The following is a 19,982-nucleotide window of genomic DNA, read 5'->3' on the forward strand; positions in this document are numbered from 1 at the left end:
TCAGTTTAAAAAATACTGAAATATATGCATATTAAACAACATGCTTGGGTTCTCAGCATTCCATATTTAAAGCAAGATGTCTGGCTGATTTTAGCAAAGGCGTTTACTTCTCATATTTATACCTCAGTAACCATCTGTGAGCTAAGTACTTTGCATCTGCCAATTCAAAGTAAGGAGGAGTCAAAACAATCACTTGACTGGAATTTTACAGGAAGGAATTTTACAACTCTACTTACCAAAAACCTTTGTCCATTTATGCTGTGCTTTCTCACAACTTTCTCACAGTCCTTATACTTTAACTGTCAATGAAAAGGAGATGATTATTGCACCCTTAATTATAAGAATGGATTAAGACACTTAGACAGCTTTTAGTAGTTACCCTTTTGTATGCTAGAGCCTGTCTAAATGGCTCATTTTATTCTGTAAACATGGATTTTTAAGACAAAGGTTCTTCAGTGGACTTGAGGATTTTCATCCATTTAGGAACATGTAATTCCTCACATTTAAAAACCATCTCACAGTTGCCTGGCCCAAAGAAATATTTGGAAAATTGATAGTTGTGGTACTGACTGGGATGAACAGTTGCAGAAAACAGCAAGTACAGCAAAAACCTTAGTATCTTGGAATACCAAAGCCCTGATCCCAGTCTCTGAATTCATTTCTGTGAACCAAAACCTTCCTCTTCTGGATGGAAATGCCACTTGTTAATCCTGGAAATTATCTAAAGTATTTGGAAATCTTTTCCACAATATTATATTTTACCGTAGCATCTAGGACAAGGACATGTATTATAGAAGCTGATCATGTACATAATAAAAGAAAGCTCCTGGTCCTACCAGGCAAAAATTTAACAGTAATTTGGGGGACTGACTTAAGGAAAAAAACCAAACCAAACCAAATGAAACCAAAAAAACATAGCCACATTCAAGCAAGACACAAGTCTTAAATATTTCCAGTAGGTGTCTTCAGGGTTTATTTGAACAGTAATAGCATAATGTGAGAACAAGCTTATATTTTGATCTGACTAGAATGCATTTTTAACGTTTCGAGTTGATCAAGACCAGAAGGAACCCAAAGAGCAGGCAGACAAAGTGACTTTTTGGAGCTTTCAATACAGAAGAATGGCTCTGGTCCTCCCTGAAACTTTAGTGAAAGTTATGTAAACAAATGATCCTGTGCTGCGGGGAGAATTCCCCTAAAGCAGAGAACAACTTAAAGGCAGCATTATGTCCTTTCTTAGTTCTATGCTATTTATTCATTTTAAGGAGTAATCTTGTAACTTGTTGTTATATGCGAACAGATCCTGAGATGATCTAAACAGCTGACAGAATATTTTTAGGAGCCACCTTCAGTTACTCATATGCAGAAACAGACCTAACTCTGTTAAATATTTTAGGATACAGATTAAGACTTTTGTACAGACTGAGGACTTAAACCTGTAAATAATGTCTCTTTCATACAGAGAGTGTTATCATGACGTTACCAGAACAAGTCTATATGCAGCAATGAGCAACTGCAATACTTGGTAGAACACATCAGTGTGACTGAGACCTAATCTCATTCCTAAAGTAATTGATGAAAAATACTGTTTAGCTATTTAAAATAACCCTCGGGATATTACAAACATCTTTGCTTTTTCTAAAAAAATGTAAAGTCTTTAGAAATTATTTGAAGGTTTGGTTCTTTATTGGTCCTTCCCTATTTTTAATGCATGGTTTAAATTAACATAGGCTTTAAGTTAACACACCCAGAATCATAAATTAGATGTTATTACTGATAAGTATGAAGAATTCTTCTTCAACAGAAACTGAGGAATCTATTCATGCCAGTAATATATCATAGTGTTGTTACATAAATTACTGATGTGTAGCTGACTGAACTTTGCTAATATGAAGGTGTGGGCTAACAATAAATTGGTGAAAATCTTACTACTGCCCTGTGTCATGACCAAGCACTTCGGATGAGAGAAGATTTGAATATGATTGTCCTTTGAAAATCATCCCACAATTATCTCAGTTTAGGAGAAGAAAAAATTGCTTATCCCTCTTGGACTTGAATCCTGGACTTTGAACATATGGCTTCAAGCAAAATATATTAGTCAGATGCAGATAAAGCATTCCTAAGGTATAACATTTGAGCCTTTAATGATATGTGTGAGGGGAATTGTATGAGTTTATCTGGAGTGAAGATCTCATCACTTACGGTAGTTGCCCAGAGCTGGCTGACTTAGGCTAACATTATTGTTTTATGCAGATTTCTTAGATGACTTCAAGCAGCTTTTGTCCTGATTCACCTGCTCAAAAATGGAATGCCAAGATTACTTCTATCCGGGGTGTATCTGGATCAGTAGAGGGAGGTAGTCAAAAATAAATGTAACTGGGCCCATTCAGTTATGATACAACTTACAGATGATCCTTTAATCACTGTTAAGAATATCATCATCAACTCTTTCAGGAAGCCATTTCCCTTCTCAGTCTCTTGGAAATGGTGATCCAAACTACCATGCACCAGTGTTGTAATGTTTTTCATATTTGTCTGAAGTTGCCTGTTGATAATGATCTCATTTGTTCCATCTCCAATTCTTCATTTCACTTTTCTGTGCCACTAATCCCTGCACCCTAAAATTAGAGGTTTGCTAGTTGGCAGTTTCACTTCTCTGGAGATTTAGACTTTGTGTTTGATCTGCTTGTCTTTACTAGCTAGTTTTGCATTGTAGTATCAAACTTGCTTCAACTCCCTAAATAAAACTCTTATTGAGTTTTAGGAGCTGTTGAAACAGTAGAGTTTGCATTATTTCAAAATAAGGCCCAAGCTGTTTCAGGTTTTACAAGTCTAGTCTGTCAGCTCACTTGAAAATGAAGTAGCTATGCTGGCATTACTTGAAAATCTACCCAAATCTGATTGATCCGAATGTTAAATTCCAGGCAGACAGTTCTGCACTTTGGGAGGAAGGTATTCAGTTGCAAGGGAGATGGAGCAGGCGGTATTTGTGATGTGAACTGAAAAATGAGCAATTTACAGAGAACACACAGAAATGAAGTTTCACTAAAATAGGCTCAGTTACACATTCCTGGGCAATTACAAAGGTGTCAGCATTGCTGTGCAGAGGATATGTATTGGCAGTGAATTCCTTTATTGCCTTTCAAAGTATTTATTCAGTGTGGAAACTCCTTTGCATTGTAAAATGAAATTTATAGATCATCACAAGTGAAAAAGATGTCAAAAGAAACAGAAGTTCCTAGCTAACATCTAACATCCTAGGTAATGTCAGAAAAATTAACAGTGACAAGAAAAAAGGGCTAACTAGTAATCTTGAGCCGAGTTTTGCCCAAGAAGTTTTAGAATAAGGAAGTCAAACCACAAGGCAAAAGGTTTTTCCAACTGAGCCTAAAAAAATTAGGAGTCTGTGTATCCACAACTGTTAATTTCCTGGCTGGGCTCTCATGGATGTGGTTAGCAAAGACATTCAGAGGCTCATTTGTGAACACTGAGCAATTTGAAAAAAAAAAAATCTCTTCTGGAAATCATCGAAGAAGACCTAGAAAACTTGTAAACTTTACACATTAATGCCTTCTACAGCTGTTAATATATCTTATTTCAAGAATTGTAATAAAGTGTATATTTTCTCTGAAAAGTTATGAGCTTCTCATACCAAATTTAAAACACACTTTCAAGATTCATTTATAGATTTCACTGGCTAGTTTAGCTCAGCTTCTTAACTGTCCATAGTTTTGCTTTTAGTTTTGCAGCAAGCTTTACCCGTTATAAAAATATGTAAATTTAGCACAAACATTACAGTAGTTTGTTCCTCCGTCATACAAACACGGTTAAACTTACCATCCTAAAATATTCTGCTAAATCATCTGGGTTCCACGTAACCACGTCTGAACGATAGGGAATATTTCGTAAATCCATCGTAAATTTTCTCCTTTAGGCAGTTAGAGACTGGTCATAGCAGTGCAATCGATGAAACAGCCATATATTCCCGGTGTGTGACCACCTCCAGTGTGTCCAGCAATTCCTTGCCTAATACCCGGCTTCTTCTGTTTAAGACCTGTTGTTTGGGTTTGGTTTTTTTTTAATTTAGAACTATGTTGTTAGGACATCCAAGAGAGATACTGCTTCCTCTAATACAAAATGGTTTCTTCTCAGAAAAGTTGTCAGCTAGTCAGCCTTACCACTTCCTTTGTCTGAATATAAATAAGTAAACAAGGAAGCACAGCAAAGTGTTGAAAATACTCTGCCTGCTACATATAAGTGAGTTCCTATGGACCCTATTTGCTTGTAACTGCATACATAAATATTTATGCATTTACACACTCGATACAGTATAAAAATATTGGCATATTATCTGCATAGACACTGGATACTGCTTCTGTGCAAGTCTAGCCCAGGCAAGCCCCCTCCAAAGAAGAAAGCATTCACTTAAGAGAAACTTCTTCAACTTACCTCATTACCTGAAGTGTCACATTATCTTTCTTTGATTTGTACAACAATAAAAGGTTATTGTTGGAGTTGTACATAAGGAGGTATGCATTAATTAGGGGTGGAATTACAGTCACCATTCCTTCAAATAAGGAATGTCTCAGTGAAACTGAAAAATGGACAAGCTTGCATGAAAAATTGTCACATTGTCATTGTTTCAGTGCTCCATTTTTCAGCTACCTCTAATGAGGATTTTTGTGTCTGAAAAAGAATCCACAGAACCCTAATATTACCACAGGGACGTGATAGACTGCATCTGTCATGTATAGCCAATTCAGGCCCCATCCTACCAGTATGTCCCTTTGATGAGACTACATTTAGTAATTCCAAATGTGCCTGTCTTTTGAAAGAAAGCCAATATGTCCATTCTCCCTTTTCTTGATGTGGAGCTTCCTCCCAAAGCTGTGCTTATATGAATGCTTGGGGTCACTGTTCACATCTGCTTCATTAGACTGCACAAAAGGTGGTATTTTGTGAGCTTCCTATATTAGTAAGAATAGATGCATAGTTCTGAAGCACCGGAAAGGAAGGTTTCTCTTCTTTCTAATGAAATGCATCACTCTTGCTATTACTAGTCATTGAAAAGCTTCTGCCTTCTAACCTGTAATTTTTAAGTGCATTGCATATACGTGCATGTATTTGAGATCATATCTACAAGTCTCTATAGTATTGTATATAAGAGTTTTCCTTTTGAAATTCACAGTCTGATTTAAAGTAGCTTACTTTTTTTGGAGAAATTTGATAAATTACAGCAGCATGATATTTAATACTCTCTAAAACTAAACTGCTGTAACAGCTGTTCTAAACAGTGTAGCAGTTATCAAATACATTATATAGCTGTGTTTTATGGGTTCTTATTTGAAATGACTTGTAGGAATCATCTGGGGCGTGTACTGACAGTATCACAGAACTATCATCACCCCTTCATTGTAAATCTAGGTTTGGGGATGAAATAGGACTAAATTAACTTGTGACAAAGAATCCCAAAGGAGAAGCTGTTTTGATGGTGCGTTATCAGCAGTGGTAAAGGGGAGATTACATAGCATACATCTCAGACACCCCATCACACACCATGTCTTTCAACAGAACAACAAGTTTCTTACAGTACAGCGACAGGAAGAAGCCTGTGCTGTAATTTCTAATTGTTCATTCTATTACAGTATTTCATTACCTTCTAATATAATTTCTATCCCAAATCCAGCATAGCAGCTCTAATTTGAATTGTGTTCTTACTTATTTGTACTAATATAAAACTAATTAGTCTGGTCAAAATTTATTCTGATGATGTTATAGAAGAATCTTAGCATCATTTATTCTGATGCTGAGATAGGAGAAAAGCAGTCACCTTTAAAGTCAATCTCCTAGTCTAGAGAGCAACTAACACAGAAATTCTAACACATTTATCTAATCGTTATTATTGCTTGGATCCTGTCTATGTCACTACGAGTACATTATAGCTACATGCATATTTCATGCATTTTTGCAAAACCCAGCTGCACACGTACTTGAGCTTTGTCTTTGTCTAGAACTTCTTTTGTAACGTGATAAACACATAGGATGTGGTGGCCAAGTGAAGCTTGCCGAGAAAACATCACTTTGTATTTTCTACATTTGAGTTTTCAGATACACTGCTAGATTAGTGTAACAATTTTAAATTGCATTTCCAACTTATGTATGTATTTGAACATGTCAATGGAAAATGTTGTTCAACTTGCAAATAACCATGCAGGAGTCATGGCCCCCGATTCCAATCAGACTGCAAAGAGTTGTTTTGAAAGATGCTTTTAAATGTCTTTGTGGCCCAGAAATGCAATGTGGCAGATCCCATATTCCTGGAAATGGAATTCCATATTCCTGTAAAAAAGACCCCACATTATTTCCTCACGCTTTTAACTGTTCTTCTGTTCACTCCTCCCATATTTTCCCACTTGTTTATTATTTCTCTCTCTCTCTTCAGAGTCACTGTTGTTACCTCCAGAATTAGCACTTTCTCCCAGGTGCTCCTGTTACTTCTATTGTCCTCTGCTCAGAGAGGCAATTTCAACACTGATGGTCACCAAAAAAGGAAATCAAGAGAGAAAAAGTTGAATGTCCACACTTGTGCAAGCCTACATGCCAGAATTTCTAACTAGGTTTGGGTAGGAGTGTAAGGGAGGATGTGTGGGAAACAGCCACATCTGATTTCTACGGAGGAAGTCAGAACGACTGCAGGGGTAGCATTAGGGTAGTTAAATGAACTGCAGCCAACAGACAGGGTCACAGAGAGTTCCTGGGGAAGAATGTCAAGTTTGACAGGCTACATGCAGAAATTTGGTTGATAACTAAATACATATCAGGGGTGACAATCCTGGAAATGATCACATGCTTTGAATCTTAGTAGTTCAATCTTACATTGCAAGAAATGAAGCCACAATAAGTAGGCAGCACAAGATACATCTGTTCCATAATATAATTTGTTATATACTTCAGTTGGCAATCTTCCATGAAATGGATTTTAAGCTCTTAGATTTTCAAATGCTGAGAAACATGGACGTACAACTATTATCAGGTACATACCTTTCTTACTGTGACCTTTTTTTCTCTTTTTAAAGAATTAGGTCTTTTATAGTTGACGCCTACAGTGACACAACCTTCACATAAAAAATGTGTTTCTTCAGATAACAACTGCCAATGGTACAGTTCTTTCAGATGCAGTGATGGTCTGGTGACTGATATTTGAAAATGTGAGAGTCTAACCATTTTAGGCAATGCAGGAGGGAAATTCACACTGCCCACGTTCTGCTGCCTTCAAAGAGCATCAATATTTTCCACCTTCTCTCACCTCTTTCTGGTGGTGTTCTGTTCTGCAGCACCCTGTTTTAAGTGGAGTTAAGGGCTTACTTTGAACAGCTCTCAGAATGGCTTATTTTTCAAGAATAACTCAGGTTACATGTCCATTTTCCTAGAGCCAAGCAAAAAAAGTTCAAACCTCATAAGAATTTAGTCTTCGTGTTCATCTCAGTCCCAAAACAAAGTGGATCTTTATGACATGTTTTTCTTTTGTCCTGACCAATTTTGTTTTTAAAAGACTCAGGTACTTTCTTCCTTTTATCCTGGGAATATTTACCATTACCAGCCTATATTTTCTCTTTTAACATTGCATGCCTTATTCCCAAGCTGCACACCTGTCTATAACTCATGGGAAAAATGCTTTAATTTTCATACACTTTAAAAATCACCACGGTATTGTTATATATTCCTTGCTGTCTTTAATAATCACCGAGCTACACTTTCTACTCCTCAAATGTTCTTATGCATTATTTCCTTAATTCTTGTAGTCAAGTGTTAACCTTGGCTTTGCAATGTCTGTGAATCAATACAAGATCCAAACCTGAGTCCTGGCCAACTTTAAAAAGCTCAGTTGTAGGAATGGAACTACGAGTCTTCCTCACCACCTAGTGGCAAGGTCACAGGCCACACCAAACACGGACTGGGGACTGCTATCTGCAAGAACAGGGGTGGGCACTGAGTTGCTGACACTATAAATTTGATACTTGGGTTATATATATATGACACTTCAATGGGTCTAGCAGTCAGAGTAGATGCTAACCAACCTACCTGCATCTGAAATATATGGTTTGAATAAAACTCTGTCTGAGATACTGACTTCAAAATCCAATGTCACAAAAAAAAATTATGCATACTCTTTCTGAATTCAACATTCAGCAATGATTTTCCTGGATGGAAAAAAAATGTGCATACTTGAAGAAGCATATTTTCCATTGCTAGTGAATTGTGTTACTTTGAGTGGTAGAAATACAGAGTTTTGGCAATCCTGAAATGCCTGAAATCCTAGAATACAGCCACTAGAGTGCAGCTGAACTCTATTCAGGAAACAGAGAGAATCAAATATCTATTAAGGTGCTGTAAAAAAAAAAAAAAAAAAAAAAAAAAGAAAAAGATATTCTAGCAAGAGTACTGTTTTTTCAGGTATGTATTTTGTTCCACTCTGTTAGAGTCATAAGTGGCATAGCATGTCTAGTTTGCCCGGAGACATTGCAAACAAATGCAGAGAACACCTAGCAGACCTTAGAAAAGATGTTTACTGAGGAAAGACTGAAAAAAAATGTTTTGCTTAGGCTGTGAAAGAGAAGTTGGAGGTGAGGGAAGGAAAAAGGAGACAAACTTAGTGACTTTGGGTGATAGAAATCAGTTGTTCTCAGGATCTGTGAAAGGCTCTGCTAACAAGAAAAGCAGCTGCAAACTTGAAATCAGGTATTGCAGATTGAAGAACTCTCCTGCCCAGTATTTGGTCAGTTCAGTGCATTTCAACAGCTCAATTCATAAACTGTCAAACAATGCCAGCTGTGCTGTGAATAAGAAGGAAACTAAGTGGGCCAAAAGGACAACTGGAAAGGATGTGCGGTTTTGGATATGATCTTGCATTTTAGTACTGTCTTTTCCAGGTACAGAGCTCTACCAGCAAACAAGCAGGTTCTGTAATCAAATATGCAAGTTTGACAGAGACATTGGAGTTATTTAAGGTGAAGATGAAGAAAGTTAGAAATACACCATTTAATCTGGGGTAACTGCTCAGGCCCCTTCCACCTGTGCTATCAAAAAGCACAGGTTTCCTCCCACCAGCTCCAGACAAGACTGCTGCTACGGGGGCAGCTGTCAAGGCCTTGGCTCTGCAGGGCTCCAGTTCCCCTCAGGGCTCTCTTCCACCGGCACAGCTCCCTTCTGCTATAACAGCTCCTGCTCTAGCTTCCGCCCGATCCCTGACACTCCTGTCTCCTCTGCACCACTGCAGAATTGAGATGTGCCGTGCCATGCCGTGCCGTGGGAACCTGCCAGCTCTACATCCAGACCTCACCCAGCGGCAATTGCTTTGAGCATTTTGGGTTTTCTTAAAAAGGAAAATTAAAACTAGACAAATGTTGCTGTTGTGGAGCCTGCTATTTAGGTCTATGAGGAGAGGTGATCAGGATCAAATTGTTTTTATTAATGCTGTAGACAAAAGAGGTGAACAGAAAGACCCTGAACAAAGTGATAAAAGCTGAGAAAGGGAGAAAAAAGGGCAAAAGTGAATCCAACTAGGGATGTTTCCTTTTTGTGTCTTGGGTCCTATATGCCCTGGTTTCCCTCTGAAGAGCTGAAGCAGGGCGGAAGGTGCTGTGACATGATCAGCCATGTGCAGGCAGTGGTACCAAGTGGGGTCCAGCAGTGGTGAGGCAAATGAAAATTATCCCCCTCTGCAGCTACTCGGAAGGATGGAAAGAAAGGCTGAGTTCAGGACTGCTGCTAGTGTATGCCCTAAAGAATGACAGTTCTGCCTACTATTGGATTTACTATATTGTGGTTGGTTTTTTGGTTTGGGTTTTTTTTTTTTTTGGTGTGGTTTCTCCTTTCCCTGAAAGAAATCTGTTGTTTTAAACCCTTTTGAGTTAGTGTTTGTGAGTGGGTTAATACTGCCTCTTGCACAGTGCTGAAGGGAGCTGCTGGGGAGGGAGTATTTAAAGTTATTTAACTTCTTTACTATGAAATAGCACCTGCAAATGGTTATATGTGGTTCTGTAATTATGCAGTGTATCCGAAGTTGCATACAGCTGGGTGCTGACTGAGCAGTGGCCTCCATTCAGGCTGAACCCCCTCATGCCATGAGGAGGTGCAGCCCCAGGACTGCCATGCAGGCCTAGGAACCCACGGCACTACTCTCAATTCCCCAAATAGTGCTTTTGAAGTTAAAAGTGATCTTAAGCTGCGAAGAGAAGCTTTCACTGCAGTTGGGTAAAATACACGTCAGACATAGTTGCTTTTGATTTTATTTGGTTGAGAGTATGGCTTTGAAAGGAGCTTCCTGGAGTGCAAATGCAAGAGAAGACATTTGTGCAAACCATGACCAGGGTTGTCTGCCCTGTTCGCCTTTGGTCCTGGAAACCAGCGTCCAAGGGAGCTGTTATCCCTAGATGGCGCCGAAGCCCGAGGTATTCCCATTCAGTGCTGCTGTAGCACTGTATACGCGTTTATTTTAAAAAAAAATAAAATTAAAACTGTTCTCTTTCAGCAAAGATGACTGAACAGTAACAAAAAATGTGATTTTTGTTTCATCAGAGGTTTTTAAACAGAAGTATTTCAATTTTATCCAATTATTCTAGCAGCTAAATATTTGATGATTATTTTAACTCAGTCCATTTTGTTATTTTTATCAAATGAACTATTGACACCAGTAAACTGCTTATTGGCTCGGACATTCAGAGAATGCCAAAGACAGCTTTTTATTTAGACAAGTAGTTGTTTTCTTAACCTAAACAAAGCTAACCCTATAGAACTTGCAGAGTTTACACTGCTTTCATCTCACATCTGTACTGGGTAACAACATCGAATTTTGGTCATTGTACCCATCACAAGGAAGACTTGACAACTCGATAAAGAAGAAAACAATTGCCGTTAAATTCAAAGTCAAAATCTGGAGTGAATGTTGCAGTTGCAGAGCATCCTGTACACATACAAACGCAGAACTGGATTCTGATCCTAGCGTATTTCAAATTCTCTAAATATTTAAACACCTTACTGAACAACAAAAAAACCACTAGTGGTTTTGCAATGCTGAGAAAAAAGAAAAAAGCTTCAACAGCTTATATATTGATATGTGTTCATTTCAGACCTTCATGGGAAACATTTTTGTCAATCCTGAAAGTTTTTGAGAGTGAGACCATTTTGATGAAAATAATGATATTAGAGCATGTTAGTTACACTTGCAACCCAGTGGTGCTATTGGCACTTTCCTTTATTCCTGCAGTATTCCTAGCAGACAGAGCAAGAAGCTGGAACTCAGAAGAAATGCTTAGCATTCTCATCTTTGCAGCACAGATTTTTTTCTGGCATGCGGAGAAGACACCGTCCCATAAATGCCAGAACATTTCTTCCTCTACAGATTTCCTGAGGGCTTCTGAACCAGTAGTTTAGATACATCTAGACCAGCATGGTCTGGAGGCACAGATGTCTAGAGCAAAAAAGAGCTGCTGCTGCTAATGAACATAGTCTTGGGTATAGTTTTGATTTTAGTGTTAGTTTTGTTTTCAATATTTATATTCTTCTCTATGACTGGCTCAGAGTTTCCAAGGAGTTGAATTCTTGAACACCCATGCTTTTTAAATTTTCAGTGTCACCTTATGTTCAAAATAAATTATGTTCATAATAGATTTTTTTCCTCATAAACAAGCATCTTCCATATATTTTAATCTGTACATGTGTATACAACCATGAGTGGACTTAGAAACCATTCTTTTTAATCCTCTGGCTCATTATGAAGGAGGGTCAGCACAGATCAAAAGTAATTATCCGGTTGGGGCAGTCCTAATCTGTCAGGTCTCTCATCCAAGATGTAAAGTAACAGCAGTGTCAGAGCAGGGTCTCACCTTGCTGCTTGTTGATGAGTGATACGATACATTCTGTCACTAGGGACAGGGGTGTCCATTGCCCAGAGCAGTGTAGGGATGCAATTTGGGCTCCCTCCATCGGCTACAGTGGTGTAAAACCTCAGAAGGAAGACCCTTGACTGCTGAACTTTCACACACAATTAAAGACAGCATTAGCTGGTGCTGCAACTCTAAGACATGGTCCTTTCTCAGCCTCTGGGTTCTGTATTTGTGCTGCTCCTGCTTGTGCCAGCATAAGCATTGTTGTGACCACAGAAGGAAACAGGATCAGGAATTTGGCTGTGTTAGTGAATCTAACAAAAAGTAATGATGAAATGGTTGGTTTCAGACTGTGGCTCTTCCCCGCTATGGCTTTGCTGTAGGGCTATGCAAGTGGTTATGCCTGCACAGTGCAGGAAGTATAGCATAGCAAGGAAAATTTTTGGCGCTGGGTCTGCGGGGAAGTCTGGGCTGTTTCTTTTGGCAGCAATGCCAGTTCAGACTGTACATTAAATTATAACATAGGCAAAGTGGGTCATCCAGAAAAATATGGGAACCCTTTTCATTTTTACTGTGTGGTTAATCTCATGTCAGCATCTTGTTCTGGTTGATGGGGCATACACTACTTCTTGCTTAGGATTTAAACTTAAGGAATTAAAATCCTATTTTCCAGAGAAAAGTGAGCATTCGTTTATGTGTTTCTTACTGTTTGACTGTTATCCTCTGTATAGCTTAATACATTGCAGAATTTAGACATTAATTTCAGGTAGTTTTATTATAAGTGACATAAATAACAAGCTGTGACACTGAAAGAAAGCTGAATGCAGACACTGAAGTGTCTGAACTGTCTGCTACTTAGCACAATAAGTATTGAAAGTTTCCTACAACTGTCTATTTTTAACTATTCTGCAAAACTCCCACTTATTTCTCATCCCATATCACTTTTACTTTTAAGTTATTCAGGTTCAATAAAGAAGATTCTGCATTAAGCTCCTGGATGTTTGTGTGAACTGGACATATCATACCAAGTCTGTGAAGAAATAGAACTGCTCTTTATTATACTTACTTGTCTTTTATGTGGTTTTTTTTGCTATATAAAGGCACCTTTTTTCACTGATCTTAGATTTTGTGAACAGATTTTCTTTCTTAGTGTCCATATACTATCCTACTGGGCACTTCTGCTTACCACATGGGATTGTGATGACTACAAAAGTCTCACATTCAGGTGTTATTTCTGGCGTATGTGCTCTGGTTTGCAGGAGTTCAGACATAAGAAGCTGGTTTTCATTCAACAGTAGCAGCTCTTCGTCCAGGGGACCTTCTCCCTGGTTATGCCATACAGATTTAACTGTCTTTTACTGTCACCCCATTCCACTGCATTTGGAGTGTCTGCCTAACATAGAAGTTAAAGGGAAGGCAAGCAAGCCCCGTACTTGAAAAGATGCTTGCAGTCTTCTGTACAGGGAGCTGCTGATCTCAAACAGTATTTATAAGGTAATAGATTTTCCAAGCCATCATGTCATGCACAAATTAATCTTGCTTATGATATAGCATGTCTGGATGCAGAAGTAATGAGTGTATATCAAGAGACTGCAAGCACCGGCTCTGCCAGCAGAAGTCTCTCTTGTATGTCAATATGAAAGACTTAGCTCTACTTTTCACCTAATTCTCAGAGAAAGTCTGTCCTTGGATCACTCAAGAATATTTGTCCATATCCTGTGTTCCTGTGTATGAGGGCACTAATAGGCCCCAATGGGCCTGGCCAGCTTCACCTGGGGCCTCCACCCACCCCCTGCCCATGGTCTGGGGCTGTATTTAAGATCAGCTCAGGACTCTGCTGGGATATTTGTCACTGAAGATTTCAGTGGGTAGGGAGAGGTCTCCGCAGCTAAGGTAGTATTTGCTTTCTAGTAAAACTTTTCCTTTCAAGCAAAAGTTTCTGCTTTGCATTCTTCATTGTGTCAGTCGGAGGCTTGACAGTCTGAATTGCTTTAATTATAGTCAGTGCTCTTCTTTAAGTTGCCATGATACTTTAGGATGGTCTTGAAAATTAATTACTTCTTAATGTTGGTAGTAGCTGGAGAATGAACTTGAGGATATGTTCCCTGATGCTGTTTGGAAGTGTGTGTGGGACTGTTGGATGCTTTCTCTCTCTCCCAGCACTTGCAGTGATTTAATGGTGTTGGGAAGCTGAACTATTTCTCCTGTAGATAAGAGGAAATGTAAATAAGGAAGTCTATGACTGTGGTTCCTTACTGTGTATGATGTAGAAACAGCATACAGGAACAAGATGACAGAGATTAATTCCTGATGGGGAGTGGGATTCAATATCCCCTGTGTCACACCTGTGCAGCTATAACAGCTGATTGTAGTTTTCACTCCTCTGGCTGGTGTGGCCATGAGAAGGACTGTACTTCTTCCCCGCTGTAGATTTGCCTACAGTTACACCTGCAAGACCACTCTTACTGAATTTCTTATGTATTGTCCAGTCTAATCAATCCACATTGCTTGACTCTGTGTAAAGTCCCGTTAAAGGTTCACTATGTAAGTTTATATGTGTGTACATCTGCTATGGAAAGTTTTTTGCAGTCTCTTGCTTAACAGGTGAACTTCATAAGGAACTGTGAATTTTTCATGCTGTTGTGGTTGCTGCTGCTGTTCTTAAGACCAGTCCCAGGGAGACTGTATGTGGTCAAGATACCTACTGTGACCTGGTAGAACCAGGTACTCATTTACCTAGGCAGGCTTGTTCTTGCTTACTAGTTTTAGTGTTTATAGGTTAGAAGCAAGCTAAATGATTCTTGTAAAATAAGACACTGATATCTCTAGTAAAAAGAGAAAATTTAAAACTTGTGAATAGAATTTCTTAGGTGCAGGGAGAGACACCTCCTTTATTCTTCTGCCCCAAAGCAAAGGCCCTGTAAATATAGTTTGATTTGGAGCCATTTTTTCCTCTCTCTCTAGGCAATATACAGAAACTATCTCTTTTCATCTCTGCCTACTTCTGCAGAAACAGACTCACCTTTGTGCTTTAATGTGTTCTGTGATATGGATGCAGCCTTTCAGAGGTTACTGGGTGAATTGATGTTTTCTTTAATCTTAATCCAACCAAGACAGAATCATTATTGATCAGTTCTGTAAAGAGATTAATACTGTGTTAAGGCTTCTGGAAATGGATTTGTATACAAATCCTGAATTTACTCATCCCTTCCTCAGCTACAATTTCTAAAGTAAAATTGTTGCTATTTGCATAGAGATAAATATCTATAAATAGGAGCAAAGAGGGGCTATCTTCCATGGCACATATCCCACCTAAACAACTTGCTAAGGTAAGTGCTAATGCTACTCGGTCAGATAAACAGCTGCCACTTGCAGACTGCTTTTGGATAATGTTGAGAATCTAATGGACAGTGTAGTTCCAGAACGTGCTTTGGCTGCCTGTGTTGGTGCGTGGGCAGGGTAACAAGAGAAGCCGTTTGTACGAAGGGAGCTCAGGTTTCCATTTGTGCTGAACACCAGGCAGAGCTACGTTCATACAACCTCTGTCTTACTACAACTGCACGTATCATCACATTTACTTTGCAAGAGAGCATGTATTAATTCTATATTAATAAAAATGAGTTCTCTCTAGGTATTCTTAGCTTCAGGCTACAGTTTCTTAAATCTCAACACTTATTGAGACAATTTTCGGTAAGTGCAGTTCATTTTAAATAAATAAAAGTAATAGTGTGCTTCCATGGATGTGAACCAAATCGAGCTCTGTTACCCTGGGCTGGTTGTTAGAGCTGAGGTTAATATTTAAGTCTCTATGGAGGAGTAGTAGGTGGTGGGTGGGTGGGTGTCAGAAGCATGATAGAGGTGTTGGTGGGAAAAACAGGTATGTGCTGAGGGTGGGTGATGAGGGCAGCAAGGACACCCTGTCTGTTCACTCAGGGTTTGTAGGGTTACAGAGGAAAAAGTTCCAAGGAGTAGTTCTCATGCAAGGAAGTGAAACTGGATTATGAGGGGTGGAACTGGAGGTGGTAAACTCAGGGCTAGATCTGTTATGGAGGTATATGGCCAATGATCTGCTGATATTTACTGGTTTTGAAGACACTCGGTGATTCTTCTATGAGAAGAGAGACAAGCCCCAGCCCCTAACTGGTGCAGAAAGGGACATGACAGGCTCATCTTGTCTCCCCATAGGCTTTACTGTGGGATGAGCCGTTCCAGCCTGAAGCCATTTGCAAGCAGAAAACGACATGAGGTTCAGAAAAATGCAATTTTCTGGAAATGTTCCTTAATGACATAAGAAATACTTTCTTCAGAAAACACAGGAAACTTTATACCCCATCTTAGGGGTAATATAAAATTATTGAACAGTGTACAGAGTCACTAGTTGCAGGGATAGGAAAATAGAGCACTTCTGAGGAAAATGCTTACAGAATCATGAGCAGTAAGAAAGATGAGAGCATTAACTGCAGTCATTGAGGGTTCAAATCAGTTCAGACCTTCAGCTGGACATGATCTTTTTCAGTTTTCTTGAAAGACTTCATCTAAGTGTGCTATATGCTAGTCTGTCTTTTGCTTATGGGTCACTGACAGGTGACAGAGGGCCTGCTCCAAAGCCAGGTGGATGGCATGGAAAGACCCGGGCTGGGGCTTGCTATGCACTTTGGCTAGAGCTAGAGTATACTTGCTTTGCTATTAATAAAGGTACTGCATAGACTTTAAAAATACTTTAGTTCCAGCAGTTAAGATTACATCCTGAATTCCTTCTGCCAAATACAGAGGGCAAAGGATTGTAGTAAGAAATTGCTAGGAGTAGCAGGGTAGAAAAAGCACTGGGGTGGAGGCTGGGAATGATCCACTTCACATTTGGCTTTGGGTATTTATAGTTTGAACAGGTTGATGAAAGGAAGAAAAATCACCTGACACTTTTCATATGGTAAGAATCAGTCCAAGGTGGGGAATGTATAAACAGAAGGCTGGGTGGGAAGGGGGGAAAAAGTTGATTATAGAATTATAGGTATTCACTTCACTGCTGCATTTGCTGGAAGAGGTACAGAATAATTTTGTTGTATTTTAAATGGGCACAGGCTTTGGGTTGACTGCATTGCTTACGATGAGATGATACTTGCTATTTTTCTGGAAAGGAAGCCCAATAGGCAGCTGTTAATTCTGTAATGTAACCTATGGGAACAGTTTTACCATGGCTACAATGTGTTTTAAGGTAAATATTTTTATTTATGAAAAAGTAGTAAGCAAGCTAAAACTGTGGGTAGGGCTGGGAAAGAATTCAAATCATGTTTTAAGCAGAGTGCTTTCTGAGGCAGAGTTAGTTATAGTCATGTTTTGAGCCACAGTATTTCTATTTCCCAGTGTTTATTATACCAGAATTATTCATGAATTTAAATCAGGTCTGAACACTGATCTTTGACAGAAAGATTCTAGCTTTCCTCTCCCAGCCAGGCATATCACCATTTTCCAAAGCAAACTGTTGGGAATAAGGTATGTATAGTATAACACTTAGTAATTTAATTATTTCTCAAGATGTTTTTTCTGAAAAGCACTAAGTCACATTCTCTGAGTCTTGTAACAAGGAAAAGCTAATTTGCTGAATAAGCTACTAGTCAGAGATCAGGTGATGGGGAATCTTGCACAGGGAATGTAACTGTCGGCATAACTGATGGTTTTTATTACACTTATTTTCCCCTGCAAGCTCTGCATGTAAAGAGGACACACATCTAAAGTGTACCAGGGAAGAAAATAGTTTCTATTTCCACCTAAACCACAATGATACTTTAAATATCTCTTTTACAGCTTTCTCTTACAGTACTACTTTGCTGCAACTGAAATACTAGCCTTATTGTAGAAACTACTTTCTAAAGGTGCAGTTCTCACCCCAGATAACTTATGGAAAGATCCTTCAGAAGTTATAGAAACTTCTCAGGATTCAAAGATCCACAAAGCCCACTACCTAATATTTAGGTATTTCAGCCTGCTTAGACTTGTATGAAGCACTGCTGTTCTTGTGCTGGCTGGGCTGTCATAAATTTGCATTCCTCACAGCTGCCTAGTGCAAAGTGCTGTGAGACTAAACACGCAATGCTATATCCTTTTACAGACCTTGTAATATGTATGTCTAGGTAAGCTGAGAAAAGAGGCTATATTACACTTTACAAATGAAGGATTTAAAACTTCTCCAGAACAATATTAATTTTCTAGGAATGACTGACTGTCATCATAGACAACATCTCCCTGGGTGGGTGCAAGATCTGTTCCTTTAACCTTTGCCTTTGCTAAGGCAGATGTGCAGGTCTGGATGAGCTGAAAGGTGCTTGGATGTTAGAGGGATGAGCACGGCATGAGAACCTATATATATCATAGACCATCACCAAGGTCACACAGATAACATATAGCAGAGCAGCAACTTTAATCTGTGTAGTCGGAGTTTCAGTCCAGTGCACTAACTGTCTTCCAGAATTAGTCATCACTTAGCATAAATCTGAACAATTTTGCAAATTTGCAGTTTTGTGGTACAGAAGTGTTATTTAGTTACTAAACCAGGTGGTAGCATCCAATGCATATTTAGACAGAAAGCCATTTTGCTGTTACTTATCCTTAGTAAGAATGGATCTCAAGGTTTTGCTGTGCATCCATTTACCACTACAGCACCTGGCAGTAGACTTATGAGAGCACAGGTAACAGTGTGGCTGCTCAGAGTTGCATGAAGATATTGGTATGCCCAGAACAGCTAGTAGAGAGGGACTGTGTAAAGATGACTTAGAGCCAGCTTTGGATAGCCATGGTTGTCTTTGGCTTGAGGGAGAACCATTCTCTTCTCCCATTCAAGTCCTATTCTTCTGTTTCTACCCTCTGTTACAATCTGTGAATGAGAGTTTCCTCTGAGTGGACTTAAATTCAATGTCAGGTCAGATGACTTGGAACAAACAGCCTTTGTCAGGCTGAATGCAGTAAGATAGGCCCACTTCAGAAGTATTTTGAACCTGTTTATAGGTAGCTTCTGATGAGCTGTGTTTAAAAGGAGTTGCAAGTGACACATAATTCATCTAAATTTAACTTTACCCTTCACAAAAGAACAATTCTGAAAAGGAAAATATGGTAAGAAATTGAATTAGATTTCCCACTGTTGAAAGCTTATAAACAGCAGCTTAATGCAGTAAGCCTGATAATGAGGATGGAGTGCAGTGTTAGCAAGGCCCTGACATTAAAGGGAAAAAACAGATGAATCTATGCAACCATGGTGTTGCAAACAAATGATCTGTATTCAAAAGAAAGTATAGAGCAAACATTAAACTTTAATAGAATAATCTTGGGGGAAGGTTATTTTCATGCAGCTGAACATTTTTCTTATTAGCATAACACATGGTCACTTTTGCAACAAGTATAATAATGTTGTTCATCATCCACTTGTTCTGTGTAAAGGTTAAGTCTTCTTGAAAGTACAGTCAAATAAACTAGCTTACTATCCACTTTGGAATGCAATCCTCCCTGTGATGAGGGCATATTTGAGTTCTAGGCACTACTTCAATGACAGTGGAAGCTACACGTTTTTCTGAATATCTGAAAGAAAGGGCAGTGCTAATGCTTTGCATTAGCCACCTCTGGAGATCAGACTTCCTTAGGAAATGTCTGTATGTGCTCATCTTATTGCGTCCCTTGTGAGATAAATGGGATTCTTACTCTCCATGGAAAGTGTGGAGAGTGATTTGGTCCCAAAATTTCAAAGCTGGGTATGGGAAGTGAGGAATTCTTATGTTCTGAAGAGATCAGTGGTGACAGGCACCAGCTTATTAAAGATGCCTAGAAGTTGAGGCTCTGTTTTTGAACATTTTTGAGCCCCAGTGTTTGAGGTTGGACAGGGCTGGTTGGTTATAACTTCAGCAGTAAGTTGAGGTGTGTAACTCTGGTAATAGACAGGGGGTTGCACTGGAAGTCAGATTGTTGGGAGTTGGTCACAACTTGATTCTCCCATTAGTTCAGAAGGATGGTTACCTTTGGGAGCCTTTTCCCTTTCTGTGCTGATTCAGCTGTGCTGTCTTCATTTGTGAGAAAGAGGAGGAATGGCTTTACAGGCTTACCTATGGTCTGCTG

At 39.0% G+C, this 19,982-nt stretch overlaps 1 protein-coding gene across 1 annotated transcript in view; it reads right to left on the reverse strand.

Annotated features, from left to right (window-relative positions):
- The window catches only part of LCP2 (lymphocyte cytosolic protein 2), a 34,933-nt gene extending 30,779 nt beyond the window's left edge, over positions 1 to 4,154 (reverse strand). The window contains exons 1-2 of the mRNA XM_074838290.1: positions 3,838 to 4,154; positions 237 to 299 (exon numbers count right to left, since the gene is read on the reverse strand). Of these exons, the coding sequence (XP_074694391.1) occupies positions 237 to 299; positions 3,838 to 3,915 (141 nt within the window). The 5' untranslated portion in view covers positions 3,916 to 4,154. The remainder of the gene's footprint in view (positions 1 to 236; positions 300 to 3,837) is intronic.
- Between the last annotated feature and the right edge of the window lie 15,828 nt (positions 4,155 to 19,982).

This window comes from Strix aluco, chromosome 13 (genome assembly GCF_031877795.1).
Source record: "Strix aluco isolate bStrAlu1 chromosome 13, bStrAlu1.hap1, whole genome shotgun sequence".
Lineage (NCBI taxonomy): Eukaryota > Metazoa > Chordata > Aves > Strigiformes > Strigidae > Strix > Strix aluco.